Raw genomic sequence first — 24,090 nt, 5'->3', positions numbered from 1 at the left:
GAGCGTGAGCGAGGGATAGGGAGTGAGTGAGCGTGAGCGAGGGGGATAGGGAGTGAGCGTGAGCGAGGGATAGGGTGTGAGTGAGTGTGAGCGAGGGATAGGGTGTGAGTGAGTGTGAGCGAGGGATAGGGGTGAGCGTGAGCGAGGGGGATAGGGTGTGAGTGTGAGCGAGGGATAGGGTGTGAGTGAGCGTGAGCGAGGGATAGGGAGTGAGTGAGCGTGAGCGAGGGATAGGGAGTGAGTGAGCGTGAGCGAGGGGGATAGGGTGGAGTGAGTGTGAGCGAGGGGGATAGGGGGTGAGCGTGAGCGAGGGATAGGGTGTGAGTGTGAGCGAGGGATAGGGTGTGAGTGTGAGCGAGGGATAGGGAGTGAGTGAGCGTGAGCGAGGGATAGGGGGTGAGCGTGAGCGAGGGATAGGGAGAGAGTGAGCGTGAGCGAGGGATAGGGAGTGAGTGAGCGTGAGCGAGGGATAGGGAGTGAGCGTGAGCGAGGGATAGGGTGTGAGTGAGTGTGAGCGAGGGATAGGGTGTGAGTGAGTGTGAGCGAGGGATAGGGGTGAGCGTGAGCGAGGGGGATAGGGTGTGAGTGTGAGCGAGGGATAGGGTGTGAGTGAGCGTGAGCGAGGTATAGGGGGTGAGCGTGAGCGAGGGGGATAGGGTGTGAGTGAGCGTGAGCGAGGGATAGGGAGTGAGTGAGCGTGAGCGTGGGGGATAGGGGGTGAGCGTGAGCGAGGGGGATAGGGGGTGAGCGTGAGCGAGGGGGATAGGGGGTGAGCGTGAGCGAGGGATAGGGTGTGAGTGAGCGTGAGCGAGGGATAGGGTGTGAGCGTGAGCGAGGGATAGGGGTGAGTGTGAGCGAGAAATAGGGAGTGAGTGAGCGTGAGCGAGGGATAGGGTGTGAGTGTGAGCGAGGGATAGGGAGTGAGTGAGCGTGAGCAAGGGATAGGGTGTGAGTGAGCGAGGGATAGGGTGTGAGTGTGAGCGAGGGATAGGGAGTGAGTGAGCGTGAGCGAGGGATGGGGGTGAGCGTGAGCGAGGGATAGGGTGTGAGTGTGAGCGAGGGATAGGGAGTGAGTGAGCGTGAGCGAGGGATAGGGAGTGAGTGAGCGTGTGCGAGGGGGATAGGGTGTGAGTGTGAGCGAGGGATAGGGAGTGTGTGTGCGTGAGCGAGGGATAGGGAGTGAGTGAGCGTGTGCGAGGGGGATAGGGTGTGAGTGAGCAAGGGATAGGGGGTGAGCGTGAGCGAGGGGGATAGGGTGTGAGTGTGAGCGAGGGATAGGGTGTGAGTGTGAGCGAGGGATAGGGAGTGAGTGAGTGTGAGCGAGGGATAGGGAGTGAGTGTGAGCGAGGGATAGGGAGTGAGTGAGCGTGTGCGAGGGGGATAGGGTGTGAGTGTGAGCGAGGGATAGGGTGCGAGTGTGAGCGAGGGGGATAGGGAGTGAGTGTGAGCGAGGGATAGGGAGTGAGTGTGAGCGAGGGATAGGGAGTGAGTGAGTATGAGCGAGGGGGATAGGGAGTGAGTGTGAGCGAGGGATAGCAGGTGAGTGTGAGCATGTGCGAGGGGGATAGGGGTGTGAGTGTGAGCGAGGGGGATAGGGTGTGAGTGTGAGCGAGGGGGATAGGGTGTGAGTGTGAGCGAGGGATAGGGAGTGAGTGAGCGTGTGTGAGGGGGATAGGGTGTGAGTGTGAGCGAGGGATATGGGGTGAGTGTGAGCATGTGCGAGGGATAGGGAGTGAGTGAGCATGAGCGAGGGGGATAGGGGGTGAGTGTGAGCGAGGGATAGGGGATGAGCGTGAGCGAGGGATAGGGTGTGAGTGTGAGCGAGGGATAGGGTGTGAGTGTGAGCGAGGGATACGGTGTGAGTGAGCGTGAGCGAGGGATAGGGAATGAGTGAGCGTGAGCGAGGGATAGGGGGTGAGTGTGAGCGAGGGATAGGGTGTGAGTGAGTGTGAGCGAGGGATAGGGGGTGAGCGTGAGCGAGGGATAGGGAGTGAGTGAGCGTGAGCGAGGGATAGGGTGTGAGTGAGCGTGAGCGAGGGATAGGGAGTGAGTGAGCGTGAGCGAGGGATAGGGGGTGAGTGTGAGCGAGGGATAGGGAGTGAGTGAGCGTGAGCGAGGGATAGGGTGTGAGTGAGCGAGGGATAGGGAGTGAGTGAGCGTGAGCGAGGGATGGGGGTGAGCGTGAGCGAGGGATAGGGTGTGAGTGTGAGCGAGGGATAGGGAGTGAGTGAGCGTGAGCGAGGGATAGGGAGTGAGTGAGCGTGTGCGAGGGGGATAGGGTGTGAGTGTGAGCGAGGGATAGGGAGTGAGTGAGCGTGAGCGAGGGATAGGGAGTGAGTGAGCGTGTGCGAGGGGGATAGGGTGTGAGTGTGAGCGAGGGATAGGGAGTGAGTGAGCATGAGCGAGGGATAGGGAGTGAGTGAGCGTGTGCGAGGGGGATAGGGCGTGAGTGTGAGCGAGGGATAGGGAGTGAGTGTGAGCGAGGGATAGGGAGTGAGTGTGAGCGAGGGATAGGGAGTGAGTGAGCGTGTGCGAGGGGGATAGGGTGTGAGTGAGCAAGGGATAGGGGGTGAGCGTGAGCGAGGGGGATAGGGTGTGAGTGTGAGCGAGGGATAGGGTGTGAGTGTGAGCGAGGGATAGGGAGTGAGTGAGTGTGAGCGAGGGATAGGGAGTGAGTGAGTGTGAGCGAGGGATAGGGAGTGAGTGTGAGCGAGGGATAGGGAGTGAGTGAGCGTGTGCGAGGGGGATAGGGTGTGAGTGTGAGCGAGGGATAGGGTGTGAGTGTGAGCGAGCGGGATAGGGAGTGAGTGTGAGCGAGGGATATGGGGTGAGTGTGAGCATGTGCGAGGGATAGGGAGTGAGTGAGCATGAGCGAGGGGGATAGGGGGGGGGTGAGTGTGAGCGAGGGATAGGGAGTGAGTGAGCGTGAGCGAGGGATAGGGAGTGAGTGAGCGTGAGCGAGGGGGATAGGGTGTGAGCGTGAGCGAGGGGGATAGGGGGTGAGTGTGAGCGAGGGATAGGGTGTGAGTGAGCGTGAGCGAGGGATAGGGAGTGAGTGAGCGTGAGCGAGGGATAGGGGGTGAGCGTGAGCGAGGGATAGGGGGTGAGCGTGAGCGAGGGATAGGGTGTGAGCGTGAGCGAGGGATAGGGGGTGAGTGTGAGCGAGGGATAGGGAGTGAGTGAGCGTGAGCGAGGGATAGGGGGTGAGTGTGAGCGAGGGATAGGGTGTGAGTGTGAGCGAGGGATAGGGAGTGAGTGAGCGTGAGCGAGGGATAGGGAGTGAGTGAGCGTGTGCGAGGGGGATAGGGTGTGAGTGTGAGCGAGGGATAGGGAGTGAGTGTGAGCGAGGGATAGGGAGTGAGTGAGCATGTGCGAGGGGGATAGGGTGTGAGTGTGAGCGAGGGGGATAGGGTGTGAGTGTGAGCGAGGGGCATAGGGTGTGAGTGTGAGCGAGGGGGATAGGGTGTGAGTGTGAGCGAGGGGGATAGGGTGTGAGTGTGAGCGAGGGATAGGGAGTGAGTGAGCGTGTGTGAGGGGGATAGGGTGTGAGTGTGAGCGAGGGATATGGGGTGAGTGTGAGCATGTGCGAGGGATAGGGAGTGAGTGAGCATGAGCGAGGGGGATAGGGGGTGAGTGTGAGCGAGGGATAGGGGGTGAGCGTGAGCGAGGGATAGGGTGTGAGTGTGAGCGAGGGATAGGGTGTGAGTGTGAGCGAGGGATAGGGTGTGAGTGAGCGTGAGCGAGGGATAGGGAGTGAGTGAGCGTGAGCGAGGGATAGGGGGTGAGCGTCAGCGAGGGATAGGGTGTGAGCGTGAGCGAGGGATAGGGGGTGAGTGTGAGCGAGGGATAGGGAGTGAGTGAGCGTGAGCGAGGGATAGGGGGTGAGCGTGAGCGAGGGATAGGGAGTGAGTGAGCGTGAGCGAGGGATAGGGGGTGAGTGTGAGCGAGGGATAGGGAGTGAGTGAGCGTGAGCGAGGGATAGGGTGTGAGTGAGCGAGGGATAGGGAGTGAGTGAGCGTGAGCGAGGGATAGGGGGTGAGCGTCAGCGAGGGATAGGGTGTGAGCGTGAGCGAGGGATAGGGTGTGAGTGTGAGCGAGGGATAGGGAGTGAGAGTGAGCGAGGGATAGGGAGTGAGTGAGCGTGTGCGAGGGGGATAGGGTGTGAGTGAGCAAGGGATAGGGGGTGAGCGTGAGCGAGGGGGATAGGGTGTGAGTGTGAGCGAGGGATAGGGTGTGAGTGTGAGCGAGGGATAGGGAGTGAGTGAGTGTGAGCGAGGGATAGGGAGTGAGTGAGTGTGAGCGAGGGATAGGGAGTGAGTGAGTGTGAGCGAGGGATAGGGAGTGAGTGAGTGTGAGCGAGGGATAGGGAGTGAGTGAGTGTGAGCGAGGGATGGGGTGTGAGTGTGAGCGAGGGGGATAGGGAGTGAGTGTGAGCGAGGGATAGGGAGTGAGTGAGTGTGAGCGAGGGGGATAGGGTGTGAGTGTGAGCGAGGGATAGCAGGTGAGTGTGAGCATGTGCGAGGGGGATTGAGTGTGAGTGAGGGGGATAGGGTGTGTGTGAGCGAGGGGGATAGGGTGTGAGTGTGAGCAAGGGGGATAGGGTGTGAGTGTGAGCGAGGGGGATAGGGTGTGAGTGTGAGCGAGGGATAGGGAGTGAGTGAGCGTGTGTGAGGGGGATAGGGTGTGAGTGTGAGCGAGGGATATGGGGTGAGTGTGAGCATGTGCGAGGGATAGGGAGTGAGTGAGCATGAGCGAGGGGATAGGGGTGAGTGTGAGCGAGGGATAGGGGGTGAGTGAGCGTGAGCGAGGGATAGGGAGTGAGTGTGAGCGAGGGATAGGGAGTGAGTGAGCGTGAGGGATAGGGAGTGAGTGAGCGTGAGGGATAGGGAGTGAGTGAGCGTGAGCGAGGGATAGGGAGTGAGTGAGCGTGAGCGAGGGATGGGGGTGAGTGAGCGAGGGATGGGGGTGAGTGTGAGTGAGCGAGGAATAGGGAGTGAGTGTGAGTGAGCGAGGGATAGGGAGTGAGTGAGTGTGAGCGAGGGATGGGGGTGAGTGTGAGCGAGGGATAGGGAGTAAGTGAGCGTGAGCGAGGGATAGGGAGTGAGTGTGTGCGAGGGATAGGGAGGGAGCGTAAGGATGCGTGCGTTATTAGGTCAGTTACTGTGTGCAATAGAGAGTGAGTGTGAACATGCGCGAGCGATAGGGAGTGAGTGTGAACATGTGCGAGGGATAGTGAGCGTGTGCGAGGGATAGGGAGAGAGTGTGAGCGTGTGCGAGGGATAGGGAGTGAGTGAGCGTGTGCGAGGGATAGGGAGAGAGTGTGAGCGTGTTCGAGGGATAGGGAGAGAGTGTGAGCGTGTTCAAGGGATAGGGAGAGAGTGTGAGCGTGTGCGAGGGACAGGGAGAGAGTGTGAGCGTGTTCGAGGGATAGGGAGAGAGTGTGAGCGTGTGCGAGGGATAGGGAGTGAGTGAGCGTGTGCGAGGGATAGGGAGAGAGTGTGAGCGTGTTCGAGGGATAGGGAGTGAGTGTGAGCGTGTTCGAGGGATAGGGAGAGAGTGTGAGCATGTGCGAGGGATAGGGAGTGAGTGTGAGCGTGTGCGAGGGATAGGGAGAGAGTGTGAGCGTGTGCGAGGGATAGGGAGTGAGTGTGAGCGTGTGCGAGGGATAGGGAGTGAGTGTGTGCGAGGGATAGGGAGTGAGTGTGAGCGTGTTCGAGGGAAAGGGAGAGAGTGTGAGTGTGTGCGAGGGATAGGGAGTGAGTGTGAGTGAGGGATAGGGAGTGAGTGTGAGCGTGTTCGAGGGATAGGGAGTGAGCGTGTGCGAGGGATAGGGAGTGAGTGTGAGCGTGTTCGAGGGATAGGGAGAGAGTGTGAGCGTGTTCAAGGGATAGGGAGAGAGTGTGAGCGTGTGCGAGGGATAGGGAGAGAGTGTGAGCGTGTTCGAGGGATAGGGAGAGAGTGTGAGCGTGTGCGAGGGATAGGGAGTGAGTGTGAGCGTGTGCGAGGGATAGGGAGAGAGTGTGAGCGTGTTCGAGGGATAGGGAGAGAGTGTGAGCGTGTGCGAGGGATAGGGAGTGAGTGTGAGCGTGTGCGAGGGATAGGGAGAGAGTGTGAGCGTGTGCGAGGGATAGGGAGTGAGTGTGAGCGTGTTCGAGGGATAGGGAGAGAGTGTGAGCGTGTGCAAGGGATAGGGAGAGAGTGTGAGCGTGTGCGAGGGATAGGGAGAGAGTGTGAGCGTGTTCGAGGGATAGGGAGAGAGTGTGAGCGTGTGCGAGGGATAGGGAGTGAGTGAGCGTGTGCGAGGGATAGGGAGAGAGTGTGAGCGTGTTCGAGGGATAGGGAGTGAGTGTGAGTGTGTTCGAGGGATAGGGAGAGAGTGTGAGCATGTGCGAGGGATAGGGAGTGAGTGTGAGCGTGTGCGAGGGATAGGGAGTGAGTGTGTGCGAGGGATAGGGAGTGAGTGTGAGCGTGTTCGAGGGAAAGGGAGAGAGTGTGAGTGTGTGCGAGGGATAGGGAGTGAGTGTGAGTGAGGGATAGGGAGTGAGTGTGAGCGTGTGCGAGGGATAGGGAGTGAGCGTGTTTGAGGAATAGGGAGTGAGTGTGTGTGAGGGATAGGGAGTGAGTGTGAGCGTGTTCGAGGGATAGGGAGTGAGCGTGTGCGAGGGATAGGGAGTGAGCGTGTGTGAGGGATAGGGAGTGAGTGTGAGCGTGTGCGAGGGATAGGGAGTGAGCGTGTGCGAGGGATAGGGAGTGAGTGTGAGTGTGTGCGAGGGATAGGGAGTGAGTGTGAGCGTGTGCGAGGGATAGGGAGTGAGTGTGCGGCTGGGGGATAGGGAGTGAGCGTGTGCGAGGGATAGGGAGTGAGTTCGGCTGGGGGATAGGGAGTGAGCGTGTGCGAGGGATAGGGAGTGAGTTCGGCTGGGGGATAGGGAGTGAGCGTGTGCGAGGGATAGGGAGTGAGTGTGCGGCTGGGGGATAGGGAGTGAGCGTGTGCGAGGGATAGGGAGTGAGTGTGCGGCTGGGGGATAGGGAGTGGGAGTGAGCGTGTGCGAGGGATAGGGAGTGAGTGTGCGGCTGGGGGATAGGGAGTGAGCGTGTGCGAGGGATAGGGAGTGAGTTCGGCTGGGGGATAGGGAGTGAGCGTGTGCGAGGGATAGGGAGTGAGTGTGCGGCTGGGGGATAGGGAGTGAGCGTGTGCGAGGGATAGGGAGTGAGTGTGCGGCTGGGGGATAGGGAGTGAGCGTGTGCGAGGGATAGGGAGTGAGTGTGCGGCTGGGGGAGGGGGCTCAGGTTGAGGCAATGTAGCACGGGCGTGAGAGAGGGTGGAGAGAGTACAGGTGTGAGGGAGAGGGAAGCTGAGTGAGAGAATGTGTGGGTGTCTGCTGGTGTGACAGGGAGGGGATGTATGTGAGTGTGTTGGATTCTGTGACTGTTACGAGTGTGTGAGATCGTGTGTAGGAGAGAGGGTAAGGGTTTGTAACGGGGAGGGAGTATGTGCATGTTAGAGGGAAGTAGTTTGTGTAATGGAGAGGGGGATTGTGAGTGTGTGTGTGTTCGTGTAACAGGGAGAGGGAGAATGTGAGTGTGTGTTTTCTGGGGTGGCCCCCGCACACCTCCTCCCCACCCCTCATCCCCTCTCCCTCCTCTCGTCCCTCACCCTCGTCCCTCCCCCTGGTCCGTCCCCTCGACCTTGTCCCCTCATCCTCCGCCCCCCCGACCTACCTTTCCCCTCCTCCAATTCATCCCTCCACCCTCTCCCCCCTCCTCCCTCGCTGGTTTGATTGTTTAGTTCCACTGGCTGCTCTGTGCTGGGTCTGTGCCAGGAGAGGATGTCGCCCGGACGGCCGGGTAATGAGACAGGACGGAAAGTTCTGGAACCACAAAGCCATTAAGCATTGTAACAAAACATGCACATGGACTGTGTGGGGGTGGGGGGGCAATGATAACAGACTCACGGCTTGCAGGGGTGAACAGGAGGCAGGAACAAGTGAGCGAGATGGTGGGTGTGAGAGGGAGAGATGCGGAGGATAGGGGAGAGTGGCCGGAGGAGGGGGAGATGGAGAGTGGTGGGGTGGTGCTGGAGACAGTGTGGGGTGCGATGGTGAACAGCCAGCAATTGGGCTGGTGTGATCTGCCTGCCAATGACTCACAGACTCTGCTTGCCTGAATGACCTCATTGTCTGTGGTCCCAGCAGGAACTCTTAGTCTCCCCATCAACCACGGGACCTGGGAACGCCTCTTCCTTCCCATCCCCACCCCGCCCCCACCCTGCATCAGAGCATCTTCCAAACAATGGCTGCAGGATCATCTAATCTGCAGCCAGCTCCCTGGCAGGCAATGCACTGGGTGACACAACTGGAATCCTGTCGGAAATGGTGAGGCAGACTGGCAAAACTTGCTGCATTCCAATGCAACCTAATATGGAGTTTGTAGGTTAAATAGATCCCCAGGAATGTGTTTACAGGCTGGGATCTAATCGAGTGCTCTATGGGTTATATCCATTTGATTTTATTTAGAGGTACAAAACAGGTCCTTCCAGCTCTTTGAGCCACACCGACCAGCATCTCACCAATTTAGCCCAAGCCTAATCACAGGACAATTTAGTGACCAGTTAACCTACTAACCGGTACATCTTTGGGTGTGGGACAAAACCAGAGCCACTGGAGGAAACGCAGACACAGGAACAACATAGAAACTTGGTTACAGAAGACGCCAGAGTTGAACTCTGAACTACGACTCTCTGAGCACTTATAGAGTCACGCCCAATATTCAGAACGGCAAATCCCTGGAAGTGGGTTGCGGGCTGGGATCTCATTGAGGGATCGGGGTGTTTACATAATCAACAGCATGTGTAGGCTTTGGGTTCCAGCCTGGGATCTAGTTGGGGCACCATGGGAACCTGTGGGTTAGTGGGAAGCTGTGACAGCTCACTTATGGAGTTGAGAGTTCAATTTTGACAATGTCTGTACGAAGTTAGTGCATCCTTCTTGTGTGCAAGTGGGTTTCCTCCGGGTGCTCTGGTTTCCTCCCATATTCCAAAGACATACTGGCTGGTAGGTCACTGTAAATTGTGCTATGTTTTGGGCTGGTGGTTGCTGGGTGATGTTGGGCAGGGCCTGTTCCACACTGTTTCGCTAAATAAAATCAATACCTAAAAAATCACATATTGCTGCGATTGAATTGCAGGATGCGATCTAATCAAGGCGGCTGGGTGTCTGGTACTGAGTACAGACTGGGGGTGCTCACTGCTGTCGGTCTGTCTGTCAAACTGGCCTGTTTGTCAGAGGCTCCATTGAAGCGAGCTTGAATGGATACGGTGTTGTTTCTGTGGCACAGGAATCACGTGCTGAGGTTCTGTGATGCTCCCAGAATGATAACTAGCTCTGGGAGATTGCTGCACCTTTCACCATCTGGTTAACCCTTCCCGATAGTGGGGGGGATGGTCATTGTCCTTGGCAAAGCACAGATTACTTTCGGAGTTAATCTCAGCCTGGGCCTCGCACTCTCTCCCTCCTACCTCCCATTGGGACAGGGCCCCCAGGCATTCCCTGCTCTCTCAGACAGAGCACCCCCCCACCCCCCCCCCAGGGCTCACCACCTCCCTTTGGGACAGGGCCCCAGGCATTACCTACCAAATATTGAAAGGCTGAGATAGAGTGAATGTGGAGAAGATGTTTCCAGTAGTGGGGGAGTCTTGGACCAGAGGGATGAGGAGGGGTTTCTTTAGCCAGAGGCTGTGAATCTATGGAATTCATGGCCACAGGCAGCTGTGGAGGCCAAGTCGCTGATTAGTCAGAGCATCACAGGTTACGGGGAGAAGGCAATGGGCTTGAGAGGGATAATAAATCAGATTGGTGAGCAGACTCAATGGGCTGAATGGCCGATGTTTTATGGTGCTCACCTCTGTGGGACAGCTGCTCCCTGTTTTGTTCAATTCTTGCCCCTCACTGAACTGGGCCTAGCCTGGTTCAGCCCCCAGGCCCAGCCCTTCCCTGAGATTCGACCTTAAGCTCAGGTTCAGCATGCAGTGGGCCAAACAGTTCCTGGCAACCTCTCCCCAGGCACCACAGGGAAACCTGGTTGTCAGGGCAACCGCAGGTTGGATGTGGAATTGTTGACAAAGTCGGAGTTTGGGGGGGGGGCGGTGATGGGATCATCTCGCTGGGTGGAGGGAGCTGTGGACAGGAGCGAGTTGAAATTGTCTGTTCAAGAGGGGAAGGTGGTGAGAGGAGGAGGGAGGGGCGAAACAGGTAAGGAGGACTGGGAAATGGTTCTAGAAGAAGGTAACACAAGAGCCTGACAAAGGGGATTTATTTTTTTTTGGAAGACTGTGTGGAAACGGCCCTTCAAACCGCACTGTTTAGCAACCCCGGATTTAACCCCTAACCTAATCATGGAACAATTAACAACCTACCTGGTTGATCTTTGGACTGTGGGAGGAAACCGGAGCACCCAGAGAAACCCCACTCGGTCACGATGGCATTGGAATGGAATTCTGATCTGCTACTACAGTAACGCTGAGCTAACCACTACACATCGTGTGCCAGGATATAGAGTTGGGAGAGGAGACATGGGCAGATTCGCCTTCGACCTCCTCTGCCTGCTTCCATTTTTCTCTCTCTCTGTCTGTCAGATTCTCCCCAGTCCTCCCCATGTCTTACTCCCCACTCCCTCTGCAACTCCAACCACTACCATACCTTCCCCCCTCCCACCCTGTCTCTCCCCACCCTACTTACAACCCCTCTCAAATCTCCTTTCTGAAACCTTCCTCTGGCACCAACCTCATCAGCCCTTCCTCTCCCCTATCCTCCAATTCTTCTCCTCCTCCCTACTCTTTCTGCCTGTCTTTAACTCTTCACCACCCCATCCCCTCGTCCCCTCTTCCATTTACCCCGTCAAAGCTCCCCCACTTCGTCACTCCTCATTTTGACTCCCCCCTTTCCTCTCATCCCGACTCCAGTCTATCGTCTTGCCGTTTCTCTGACCGTTTTTCTCTCTCTCCCCCATACAGACCATGACGGACACCGTGCCAGGACAATTTGCTGCCTTGCTGGAGGACCTGTCGTCCAATATCACTTTGGAGGACCTGGCCCAGCTGAAGCTGGCCTGCAAGGAGGACATCCCGAGCGATAAGAACGAGGAGCTGACCTGCTGTAAGGAATGGTTCAGCTTCCTCGAGAAACACGACAAACTCTCCAAAGGTAGAAACACACCCTCTTCCCCAGCCCTCAATAACCTTTACATCACCCCCACCAGGTACATGCAGAAGGCCCTGACCAACTCCACCGCAGGAATATACCCTCAGACTTGGCCTGAATTCCCGATCCCTATGTTTTACGAGGGGAGGGTGACTGAGCTCGGGCTTTTCTCATTGGAGTGACTTGATAGATCTGGACAGGATGATTGAAGGCATAAGCCAGAGAACTTTTCCCAGGTTTGCTACGTGGAGCGCGAGTTAGGGGAACGGACAGGAGGTTTTGTGAGTGAGAATGAGATTCCCCGATGGTACATTGCCTCCTGGGTGCCAGGGTCAGGATATCTCAGATTGAGTCTTCAGCATTCTGAAGTGGGAGGGTGAACAGCCAGAGTCCATGTAGGTACCAGTGACAGGGGTAGGGCAAGTGACAAGGTTCTCCATAGGGAATTCAGGGAGTTGGGTGCTAAGTTAAAGGGCAGAACCTTCAGGATTTGATCTCAGGTTGCTACCCGTGCCATATGCTAGTGAGACCAGACTGAGAAGATTATACAGTTTAATACGTGGCTAAGGAGTTGGTGTAGGAGGGAGAGCAAAAGATTTTTGGATTATTGGGCTCTCTTCCAGGGAAGGTAGGATGTATACAAAAGGGTCGGTTTGCACCTGAATTAGAGGGGGATTAGTATTGTAGTGGGAAGGTTTGTTAATGCTGCACAGTGGAGTTTAAGCTAGAGCTGCAGGGGGATGGGAACCAGAGTGCCAAAGCATTTAGTGGAGGGGTTGTGGAGACAGGTGTGGTGAGACCTCAGACAAAAGTCAGGAATCAAAGGGTTGAGCATGGTGCAACTACTGTCCTGAGCTGTGTGTATTTCAATGCAAGAAGTATGAAAGACGGATGATAAAATTTATTTAAATCTTACATCCATCCCACAACAGAAGGGAGTAAAAATCTTTGCATTATGACTCCGTCACAATGTACAGACATGTGAATTTAAAAGTCTAATGGCTTGTAGCCTGTTGGTCCTGGCTACTGTTTGCCAGACAGAAGCAGCCCCTTTTTCTCTGCACCTGCTGCTATAAATGTCCTCAGTGGAGGGAAGTTCACGTCCACAGATGCGCTGGGCTGTCCGTACCACTCTCTGGAGTGCCCAGTGATCAAGGTTGGTGCAGTTCCCTTACCAGGCACTGATACGGCCAGTCAGTAGCGCTCTGTAGAATGTCTTGAGGATTTGGGGGCTCATGCCAAACTTCTTCAGTCACCTGAGATGGAAGAGACGCTGTTGTACTTTTTTTGCCACACAGCTGGTGTGTACAGTCCAGGTGAGAACATCGGTGATGTATTTACTGAGGAACGTGAAACTACTCACCCTCTCAACTGCAGACCCATTGATGTTGATCACGGCGAGCCTTTAATCCTTCCTCCACTCATCCACAATCAGCTGTTTTGTTTATTGGACACTGAGGGAGAGGTTGTTATCCTGGCACCACTGTGTCAGGGTGTCAAACTCTCCTCTGCAGACTGTCTCGTCACCGCTAGAAATAAGGCCAATCACTGTTGTGTCATCTGTGACTTTGCTCAGCAGATTGGAGCTGTGTGTGGCAGTACAGTCGTGGGTGTAAAGGGAGTAGAGAAGGGGACACAGGACACAACCCTTGGGGGCACCTGTGTCGAGGGTCAGAGGGGCAGAGGTGAGGAATCCCATCCTTACCACCTGTTGGCAATCCGATAGGAAGTCTAGGATCCAGCTGCACAAGGCAGGGTGAAGGCCAAGGTCTCTGAGCTTCCTGTCGAGCCTGGAGGGAATTACGGTGTTAAATGCTGAACTGTAGTCCAGGAGCAGCATTCTAACGTATACATCCCCTTTCTCCAGGTGAGTGAGGATGGTGTGTAGTGCTGTGGCTATAGCATTGTTGGTAGACCAGTTCTGTCGGTAGGCGAATTGTAGGGGTCCGGCCCCCTGCCTGGTGGCTGTTGACATGTTGGAATGCTCTATTTACCTCCGCCTCGGAGATATCCGAGGTGCAGGTCTCGTCGGTGGCACTCCTCAAGGGTTCAGTCCTGTCAACCTCGAATCGAGGTTAAAAAAAAATTAGCTTGTCCAGGAGTGAGGCAGCAGTGTTGGCTGTACTGCTGCGATTTCTCTCGAAGTCCACGATGGTGGACAGTCCTTGCCATACGCTGTATGTGTCATTGTTGCAGAGCTGTGACTGGATTTCGTTCCCGTGTTGCCGCTTTGCCACCGTGATGGCTCTATGTAAACCATAGTGGCATCTCTGGAGCTCCTGCTGGTCTCCGGACGTGAAGGCTGAGAGCAACACGCACTGAACTGTTTATCTGGTTTGCGTAGACCTGGACCGATTCTTGTGGAACAATGTCTTCAATGCACTTCCAAATGAAGCTTGTGACCGCCTGTATATTTGGAGATGTTCTCAGCTTGAAATACCTCCCAGGTGACACTATCGAAGCAGTCTTATAACGTTACTGCTGAAGATGAGGTGGCTGGTTTACAAACAGAGGCAATGTGTAGTGAGGAGAGGCAGCTGATCAGGCGAAATTGCAGTCAACAGGATGAGTTGCAACATAAAAGGTGACAAAAACTGAAGATGTTGTATCTGAATGTGCACAGTACACGGAATGAGGTAGATGAACTTGTAGCACAGTTGCAGATTGGCAGGTATGATGTTGTAGGAATCTTGGCTCAAAGAAGATTATAGCTGGGAACTAATTACCAAGGATACACGTTGTATTGAAAGGACAGGCAGGAAGGCAGGGGGGCGGCATTGCTCTGTTGGTTTAAAAAAATAATGAAATCAAATCATTAGAAAGAGCTGACAGGGTCAGAAGGTGTTGAATCATTGTGGGTAGAGCTAAGGAACTGCAAGGGTAAAAGACCCTGACGGGAGTTGTATACCGAACCCCAAACTGTAGAGAGGATGTGGTCTACAAATTACAACAGGAGATAGAAAATGCATGCCAACAGGGCAATGTTACAATATCATGGGGAATTTCAATATGCAGGCGGATTAGGAAAATCGGGTTGGTGCTGGATTACAGGAGGGGGAGTTTCTGCAATGCCTATGAGATGGCTTTTTAGAGCAGCTCATGGTTGAGCCCAGCAGGGGATCAGCTGTTCCAGATTGGATATTAAAGAGGATACCAAAAGTTTCTTCAGATACATAAAGTGTAAATGAGAAGCTGGAATGGATATTGAACTGGAAAACAATGCTGGGGAGGTAGTGATGGGGGACAACGAAGTGGTGGACAAAAAATTTTGCATCAGTCTTCACTGTGGAAGACATTAGCAGAATGATGGAAATTCCTGGTGTCAGGGGTCAGAAGTGTGTGAAGTTACCATTATTAGGGAGAAGGTTCTTGGGGAAACAAAGGTCTGAGGGTAGATAAGTCACCTGGACCAGATGCTGTACACTCCAGGGTTCTGAAAGAGGTGGCTGTAGAGATCGTGGAGACATTAGTAATGGTCTTTCAAGAATCTCTGGATTCTGGAATGGTTCCAGAAGACTAGAAAATTGCAAATGTCACTCCACTCTTCAAGAAGGGAGACAGGCAGAAGAAAGAAAATTATAGGCCAGTTAGTCTGACCTCAGAGGTTGGGAAGATGTTGGAGTGAATTATTAAAGATGTGGTTTGGGGGTACTTGGAGACACATGATAAAATAGGCCGTAGTCAGCATGGTTTCCTCAAGGGAAAATGAAGGGGAATTAAAAATAAGTTACCACAAACAGTCTAACAGGAGGGAGTCATCACTTCCCCAACTATTGTTCAACTCATTGTAGGCCTGATGCTGAGGTTAAGCATGATCTCTCATAGCGCTCTGGAGAGACTACAGAAGTACTTAGATTCGGAGAATGAGCAAAGAAATGGCTGGTGGAATACGGTGTTGGGAAGTGTATGGTCATGCACTTTGGTAGAAGAAATGAAAGGGTTGACTATTTTCTAAATGGAAAGAAAATACCAAATACTGAGGTGCAAAGGGACTTAGGAGTCCTTGTACAGGATTCTCTAAAGGTTAATTTGCAGGTTGAGTCTGTGGTGAGGAAGGCAAATGCAATGTTAGCATTCATTTCAAGAGGGCTGGAATGTAAAAGTAACGATATAATGTTGAAGCTGTATAAAGCACTGGTAAGGCCTCACTTGGACCACTGAGCGTAGTTTTGGGCCCCTTAGAAAGGATGTGCTGAAACTGGAGAGGGTTCAAAGGAGGTTCATGAAAATGATTCCAGGATTGAATGGCTTGTCATATGAAGAGTGTTTGATGGTTCTGAGCCTCTGTTCACTGGGATTCAGAAGAGTGAGTGGTGACCTCGTTGAAACCTATTGAATGGTGAAAGGTCTCAATAGAGTGGATGTGGAGAGGATGTTTCCCATGGTGGGAGAGGCTAAGACCAGAGGACACAGCCTCAGAATAAAGGGGCATCCTTTTGGAATGGAGATGAGAAATATTTTCAGCCAGAAGGTGGTGAATCTGTGAAATTATTTGCCATAGGCAGCTGTGGAGACCAAGTCTTTACCTATATTCGAAGCAGAGGTTGATAGATTCTTGATAGTCAGGGTATGAAGGGATACAGGGAGAAGGCAGGAGATTGGGGCTGAGAGGAAAATGGCAGAGCAGACACAATGGGACAATTCTGCTCCTGTATGTTATGGTGTTGTATAGATTATTTCCGTATAGGAACACCCTTGGCCTAAAGTGTTGTAATGAACTATTTAAGCTGCTGACACCTAATACCTTTTATCTGTTTATGGCCCACATCTCTCCATTCTCTGTGTACTGTTACATGTACAGTTGTGTGTGTGAGTTATATGTACTGTGTTGTGCCCCTTGTCCGGAGGAACGATGTTTCGTTTGGTGATATACGTGTGTACTGTGTGGTGTGTGAGTTATATGTACTGTGTGGTGCACCTTGTCCAGAGGAATGATGCTTCGTTTGGTGATATACGTGTGTACGGTTGTATGACAATGAAATTGACACCAGGTCTCTCCTTGGCCTCCGCCATACCAGAGAAACAGCCCAAGTTATAGCTTGTATGCTGTAATCCAGGCAGCCTCTTGGTGAGCTCTTTCTGCACTCCGATAGTCTCCACATCCTTCCTGTAATGGGATGATCAGAAATGAACACTGTAACCCAGATGGGGCCTAGCCAGTGTTTTATAAAAAACTGCAACATGGCTTCTCGACTTTTGACCCCAGTGGCCTGACTAATAGAGGCAAGCTTGCCTTGTGCCTTTAGCACTGTATTAACATGTGCGGCCATGGTTAGGCAGCGGAGGATATGAACTACAAGGTCCCTCTTTTTGATTGCGTTCAGTTTTTCTGAATGATTAATATTTCCTCTTTTATAGCCGGCTCCAGCATTTTCCTGACAGGGACATTAAGCTCGCTGGCCTGCGGCTGCCTGTCTTCTACATTTCACACTTTATGTTCCTTGTATTCTGTTTCGGTAGCCTCCAACCTGATGGCATGAACATCAATTTCTCAAACTTCCAGTAATGGCTCTCCCCCCCCGCCCCCCGCTTCACCATTTCTCATCCCCCTTTCCCTCCCTGAACTGATCTCCTTGCCTGCCCATCGCCTCCCTCGGGTGCTCCTCCCCCTTTTCTTTCTTCTGTCTCTTCCATCAATCAACTTCCCAATCTTTACTTCATCCCACCCGCTCCAGTTTTCACCTATCACCTGCTGCTTCTCTATACACTCCCTCAACCTTTTAAATCTACTCCCCAGCTTTTTTAACTCCAGTCCTGCCGAAGGGTTTTGGCCCGAAACATCGACTGTACTTTTTCCCATCGATGCTGCCTGGCCTGCTGAGTTCCTCCAACATTTTGTGTGTGTTGCTCGGATTTCCAGAATCTGCAGATTTTCTCTTGTTTGTGAACAAGCAAGTCTGCTTTTCAATCTTCTGGTACCTTCCTGGATTCAAGATTGTTTAATGTCATTTCCAGCACGCAAGTGTAATGGAGAATGAAGTAATTGTTACTCTGGATCCGGGTGAGGAGGGGCGGGTCAGTGGGTGGAGGTGTTGATCGGCCTTACTGCTTGGGGAAAGTCACTGTTTCTGACTCTGGTGGTCCTGGTGTGGTTGCTACGTAGCCTCCTCCCTGATGGGAGTGGGACAAATGGTCCATGAGCAGGGTGGGTGGGATCCTTCATGACGTCACTGGCCCTTTCCTGGCACCTTTCTGTATATATGTCCTCAGTGCTGGGTAGGCTGGTGCTGGTGATGTGTTGGCAGTTTTGACTCCTCGTTGTAGAGACTTCCTGCCCGTCACAGTGCAGTTTCCACACCGAGCAGTGACGTAGTTTGTCAGCATGCTCTCTACTGCACATCTGTAGAATGATGTGAGAATGGATGTGTTAACTCACTTCAATCTCAGTAGACAGCATCCTAACAACACTTCATCTTCCTCAGAAAGTCGAGGTGTTGGTGGGTCTCCGATTGCGTACGATGTGTTCTGTTAATTCCAGTGCTTAGCTGGTTTGAGCTGCATGGCATGTGTTAGAAATGAGTAACTAGTGTGAGATATTGACCTAGATCGTGAAAGTTGAATGTTTGAAATGAAGTATGATTTGGGATAGGCCTGTGGGTTCATGTTTTTTTAAGGAGTCTGCGCTGCCAAGTTATTGTGAAGAAGCTGGTTCTAATGAGCAGTTTTCATATTCGTCATGGTTAAAGGTCAAGGGCACTTTTAAATACTTTCTGGACTTGTCGATAAACTATTTGCATCTTTTAATTGTGCAGGAAGAGAGCTGCTGCAAGCTCTTCAGGTGCCTTTTAAGTCTAAATCATTGCCTCACTTTCGTACCTCTGGACTTGAGGCAAATGTTTGAGTCATTCAACTGAGCTGATTTATTTTATTTTATTTAGCGATACAGTGTGGAATAGACCCTCCAGCCCAATGAGCCGCATCATCTGATTCCCCGATTTAACGGAACGTAACCACGGGACAATTTACAATGACCAATTTCCCTACTAACCAGTGTGTCTTTGGACTGTGGGAGGAAACCGGAGGAGCTGGAGATAATCTACGTGTTTCACAGGGAGGACATACAGACCCTTTACAGATTGCTCAGAGTTCAACTCTGAACTCCGACTCCGGAGCTGTAACACTGTTGTGCTACGCTACCATCTTCCCTGACCGGGAATCGAACTCGGGCTGCGGCGGTGGAAGTGTCGAATCCTATTCACCAGTCTACCAGTGTTACAAGGTGAAATGTAAGGGAGGCTGATAATTTTTATAGAGACGGATGTGTTAATATTGTGGTACAACTGGGAGTGAAGGGGATTTAGCCAGGATCATTTGCAAATGGATTGTGATCTGTTTGCAATGACATACAAAGTTGGACATGACCTGACAGGACAGTATGTCTGGTGTGACGAGGAGGTCTCCATGTTTGCACAATAAGAGCATAAGATGTAGGAGCAGAATTAGGCTATTTGGGCCATCAAGTCTGCTCTATCATTCATCATGTCTGATCCATCGGGTCCTAGTGATTTACCTACGTTCAGAGCTTCCAGCTTTCCAAGCACCATCTCCCTAGTAATAGGAGCTGCATTCACTTCAGCCCCCGACACTCTTGACCTTCCAGAATATTGCTGGTGTCTTCCACAGTGAAGACTGTTGCAAGATACTCATTCAATTCATCTGCCATTTCCTTGTCCTCTGCCACTCTCTCTCCAGCGTCATATTCCAGCAGTCCGATATCTACTGTCATTTCTCTTCTCCTTTTTGTACATCTGAAATAACTTTTAGTTATGTTTTTAATATTTAATATTTTATATTATTATTATATATTTCATTCGCCCCCATGGTTTTTTTTAGTTGTCTTCGTTTTTAAAAATGTCCAAAACCTCTAACTCTGCACCGATTTTTGCTCTATGATATGCCCTCTCTCATGCTGCCTTTGGCTTCCCTTGTCAGCCACTGTTGCATCACCCTGCCTTTAGAGTAATTAACCATTGGAATGCATCTATCCTGCGCTTTTGCAGTTGTTCCCATGATCTCCAGCCATGGCTGCTCTGCCATCATCCCTTCGGCTAGCTCCTTGCTCTTGTCTCTGAAATTTGCTTTACTCTACTGCAGTACTGATATATCTGACTTTAGATTCTCGCTCCTAAATTGTAGGGTGAATTTTATCATGTCATGAGCACTATTATCTAAAGGATCCTCACCCTGTACCTTGAGCTCCTCAGTTATATCCGGTCAGTTACGCAACACCCAATCCAGAAATGCTGACTCCCTTGTGGGCTCAACCACGAGCTGCTCCAATAAACCATCTCCGAGACATTCCACAAATACTCGCTCTTGGGATCTACAATAGATTTTCCCAATCTACCTGCATATTCAAACCCCCTATGACTTATGGAACATTGCCTTTTTGACATGTTTTTTTCTATGTCCCACTGCAGTTTGTAGACCACTTCCTGGCTACTGTTTGGAGGTCTGTAAACAACTCCTGTCAGAAACTTTTTACCCTTGCAGTGTCTTAACTCTGCCTTCAGGGATTCTACATCTTCTGATCATGTGTTACCTCTTTGTAAGGATTTGATATCTTTTTTTAAACCAATGGGTGAGTTTAAACTAAATTGGCAGGGGGGTGGGAACCAGAGTGATACTGCTGAAGATTAGGTAGTTGGTTTACAAACAGAGGCAGGATGTAGAGAGACTGCTAGCAAGGAGAGGCTGATGTTAGGGCAAAATTGCAGTCAACAGGATGAGTTGCAATGTAAAAGGCGGACAAAATTGAAAAGGGTGAACACAGGACTGAAGGTGTTGAATTTGAATGCATGCAGTATATGGAATAAGGTAGATGAACTTGTAGCACACCTACAGATTGGCAGGTACGATGCTGTAGGCATCACTGAATTATGGCTGAAAGATTATAGCTGGGAGCTTGATGTCAAAGGATACACATTGTATCGAAGGGATAAGTAGGAAGACAGAAGGGGTGACATGGCCTTTGGTTTAAAAAAAAATGAAATTAAATCATTGACAAGAGATGACATAGGGTTGGAAGCTGTTGACTCATTGTAGATAGAGCTAAAATAACTGCAAAGGTAAAAAGACCCTGGTGGGAGTAAAAATAGTAAGGATGTGGTCTACAAATTACAATGGGAGATAGAAAATTCATGCCAAAAGCGCTATGTTACAATGGTCATGGGGGACTTCAATATTGGGAAAAGGTAGATTGAGAAAATCAGGTTGGTGCTGGATTACAGGAGGGGGGATTTCCAGAATGCCTACGAGATGATTTTGAGAGCAGCTCGTGGTTGAGCCCACTAAAGGAGCAGCTATTCTGGATTGGGTGTTGTGCAATGAACCAGAATTGATTAGAGATCTTAAGATGAACCCTTAAGGGAAAGTGATCATAATATGATTGAATTCACCCTGAAATTAGAGAAGGAGAAGTCAGATGTATCAGTATTACAGTGGAGTATTACAGAGGCATGAGAGAGGATTTGGCCAAAACTGATTGGAAAAGAACACTGGTAGGGTTAATGGCAGAGCAGAATTGGTTAAAATTTCTGGAAGCAGTTCGGAAGGCACAGTATAGATACATCCCAAAGAGGAAGAATTATTCTAAAGGCAAGATAACACAACCATGACTGACAAGAGAAGTCAAAGCCAACATAAAATCCAAAGAGAGGGCATATTATAGAACAAAAATTAGTGGGAAGTTGGAGGATTGGGAAACTTTTTAAAAACCAACCAGATGGCAACTAAGAGTCATTAAGAAGAAAAAGGTGGAATATGAAAGTAAGGGAACCGATAATATTGAAGAGGATACCAAATGTCTCTTCAGATATATAAAGTGTAAAAGAGAGGTGAGACTGGATATCAGACCTCTGGAAAATGATGCTGGGGAGGTAGCAATGGGGGACAAGGAAATGGCGGATGACCTGAGTAAGTATTTTCCATCAACACACATAAAAAATGCTGGTGAATGCAGCAGGCCAGGCAGCATCTTCAGTCTGACGAAGGGTCTCAGCCCAAAATGTCGACTGTACCTCCTCCCATAGATGCTGCCTGGCCTGCTGCGTTCACCAGCATTTTTTGTGTGTGTTGAATTTCCAGCATCTGCAGATTTCCTCGTGTTTGCGTTTTTAGAAGTATTTTCCATCAGTCATCACTGAGGAAGACCCTAGCAGTTTGCCAGAAGCTTGAGAGTGTAGGGGCAGAAGTGAGTGAAGTTGCCGTTACTAGGGAGAAGGTTCTTGGAAACTGAAAGGTCTGAAGATAGGTAAGTCATCTGGACCAGATGGTGTACACCCCTGGGTTCTGAAAGGGGTGGCTAAAGAGATTGTGGAGGCATTGGTAATGATCTTTAGAATCAATGGATTCTGCCATGGTTCCTGAAGACTGAAAATTGCAAATGTCACTTCACTCTTCAAGAAGGAAGACAGGCAGAAGAAGGGAAACTATAGGCCAGTTAGTCTGACATCATTTCCACATCTACTCTGTCTGGGCCTTTCAACATTTAAAAGGTTTCAATGAGATCCCCCCTCATCCTTCTAAATTCCAGCGACCCAGAGCCATCAAACGTTCCTCATATGATAACCCTTTCATTCCCGGAATCATCCTTGTGAACCTCCTCTGGACCCTCTCCAATGCCAGCACATCTTTTCTTAGATAAGGAGCCCAAAACTGTTCACAATACTCAGGTGAGGCCTCACCAGTGCCTTATAAAGCCTCAGCATCACATCCCTGCTCTTCTATGAGGCCTCACCAGTGCCTTATAAAGCCTCAGCATCACATCCCTGCTCTTCTATTCTAGACCTCTTGAAATGAATGCTAACATGGCATTTGCTTTCCGCACCACCAACTCAACCTGCAAGTTAACCTTCAAGGTGCTCTGCACAAGGAAATAGATCAGCCATGATCTTTTTGAGTGGCGGGGCAGGCTCGATGGGCTGGATGGCCTACTCCTGCTCCTGTTTCTTATGTTCTTATGTATTATCCCATGTCCCTTTGCATCTCAGGTTTTTGGATTTTCTCCCCAATTAGAAAATAGTCCGCACATTTATTTCTACTACCAAAGTGCAGGACCATGCATTTAACCAACATTGTGTTTCATTTGCCCATTCTCCTAGTCTATCTAAGTCCTGCCTCATCCTACCTGTTTCCTCAACACTACCTGCCCCCCCCCCCACCAATCTTATATCATTTGCAAACCTGGCAACAAAGCCATCTATTTCATCATCTAAATCATTTATGTACAGCATAAAAAGAGGCAGTCCCAACACCGACCCCAGTGGAACACCACTAGTCACTGGCAGCCAACCAGAAAAGGATCCTTTTATTCCCACTCAGTGCCTCCTACCAATCAGCCAATGCTCTAACCACATTAGTAACTTTCCTGTAATACCTTGGGTTGTTAACTTGGTAAGCAGCCTCACGTGTGGCACCTTGTCAAAGGCCTTCTGAAAGTCCAAATATACCACATCCACTGCATCCCCTTTATCTATCCTACTTTTAATCTCCTCAAAGAATTCCAACAGGTTTGTCAGGCAGGAAACCTTAAGGAAACCATGCTGACTTTGTCCTATCTTGTCCTGTGTCACCAAGTACTCCATCACCTCATCCTTAACAATTGACTTCAACATCTTCCCAACCACTGAGGTCAGGCTAACTGCTCTATAATCTCCTTCCTGCTGCCTTCCTCCTTTCTTAACGAGTGGAGTGAAATTTGCAATTTTCCAGTCCTGTGGCACTATGCCAGAGTCCAATGATTTTTTGAAAGATCATTACTAATGCATCCACAATATCTACCACTACCTCTTACAGAACCTTGGGGTGCAGTTCATCTGGCCCGGATGACTTATGTACCCTTGGGTCTTTCAGCTTTTTGAGCACCTTTTCCCTTGTAATTAACTGCACTCACTTCTCTATCCTCACACCCTTCAACACCCAGCACACTGCTAGTGTCTTCCGTTGTGAAGACTGATGCAAAATACTCATTTAGATCATCAGCCATCTCCTTGGCCCCTGTTACTATTTCTCCGGCCTAATTTTCTAGTGGTCCTATATCCACTCTCATCTTTCTTTCATTTCTTCAAACTTGAGAAAGCTTTTACTATCCACTTCGATATTGTTTGCTAGCTTGCTTTCATATTTCATCTTTTCCCTCCTAATGAATTTTTAGTTGCTCACTGTAGATTTTTTTAAAACTTCCCAATATTCTATCTTCCCACTAATTTTTGCTTTGTTGTATGCCCTTTCCTTTGCTTTTGCAATGGCTTTGACTTCTCATGTCAGCCACAGTTGTACTATATTACCATTTGAGTATTTCTTCATTTTTGGAATACACGTGTCCTGCACCTTCCTCATTTTTCCCCAGAAACACACACCATTGCTGCTCTGCTGACATCCCTACCAGCAACTCCTTCCAATTTACCTTAGCCAACTCCTCTCTCGTACCACTGTAATTTCCCTCACTCCACTGAAATACCGCTACATCAGACTTTGCTTTCTCCCTTTCAAATTTCATGTTGAACTCAATCATATTGTGATCACTGTCTCCTAAGGGTTCCTTTACCTTAAGCTCCCTGATCACCTCTGGTTCATTATATAACACCCAATCCAGTATAGCTGATCTCCTCGTGGGACCAATGACAAACTGCTCTAAAAAGCCATCTCGTAGGCATTCAACAAACTCTCTCTCTTGAGATCCATTACCAACCTGATATTCCCAATCGATCTACATGTTGAAATCTTCCATGACTACCATAACATTGCCCTTCTGACTCGCCTTTTCTGTTTCCTGTTGTAATCTGTGGTCCACGTCCCCATTACTGTTGGGAGGCCTGTACATAACTGTCATCAACATGCTTTTACCCTCATAGTTTCTTAATTCAACCCACAAGGATTCAACATCTTCCGA

General features: G+C 50.9%; 1 protein-coding gene across 1 annotated transcript in view; it reads left to right on the top strand.

Annotated features, from left to right (window-relative positions):
• LOC134344207 (astrocytic phosphoprotein PEA-15) overlaps positions 1 to 24,090 on the top strand; it is a 35,782-nt gene that overhangs the window by 2,119 nt on the left and 9,573 nt on the right. The window contains exon 2 of the mRNA XM_063043616.1: positions 11,012 to 11,201. Within this exon, the coding sequence (XP_062899686.1) occupies positions 11,015 to 11,201 (187 nt within the window). The 5' untranslated portion in view covers positions 11,012 to 11,014. The remainder of the gene's footprint in view (positions 1 to 11,011; positions 11,202 to 24,090) is intronic.

This window comes from Mobula hypostoma, chromosome 3 (genome assembly GCF_963921235.1).
Source record: "Mobula hypostoma chromosome 3, sMobHyp1.1, whole genome shotgun sequence".
NCBI classification, from domain to species: Eukaryota; Metazoa; Chordata; class Chondrichthyes; order Myliobatiformes; family Myliobatidae; genus Mobula; species Mobula hypostoma.
This window is presented reverse-complemented; position numbering and strand designations above follow the sequence as displayed.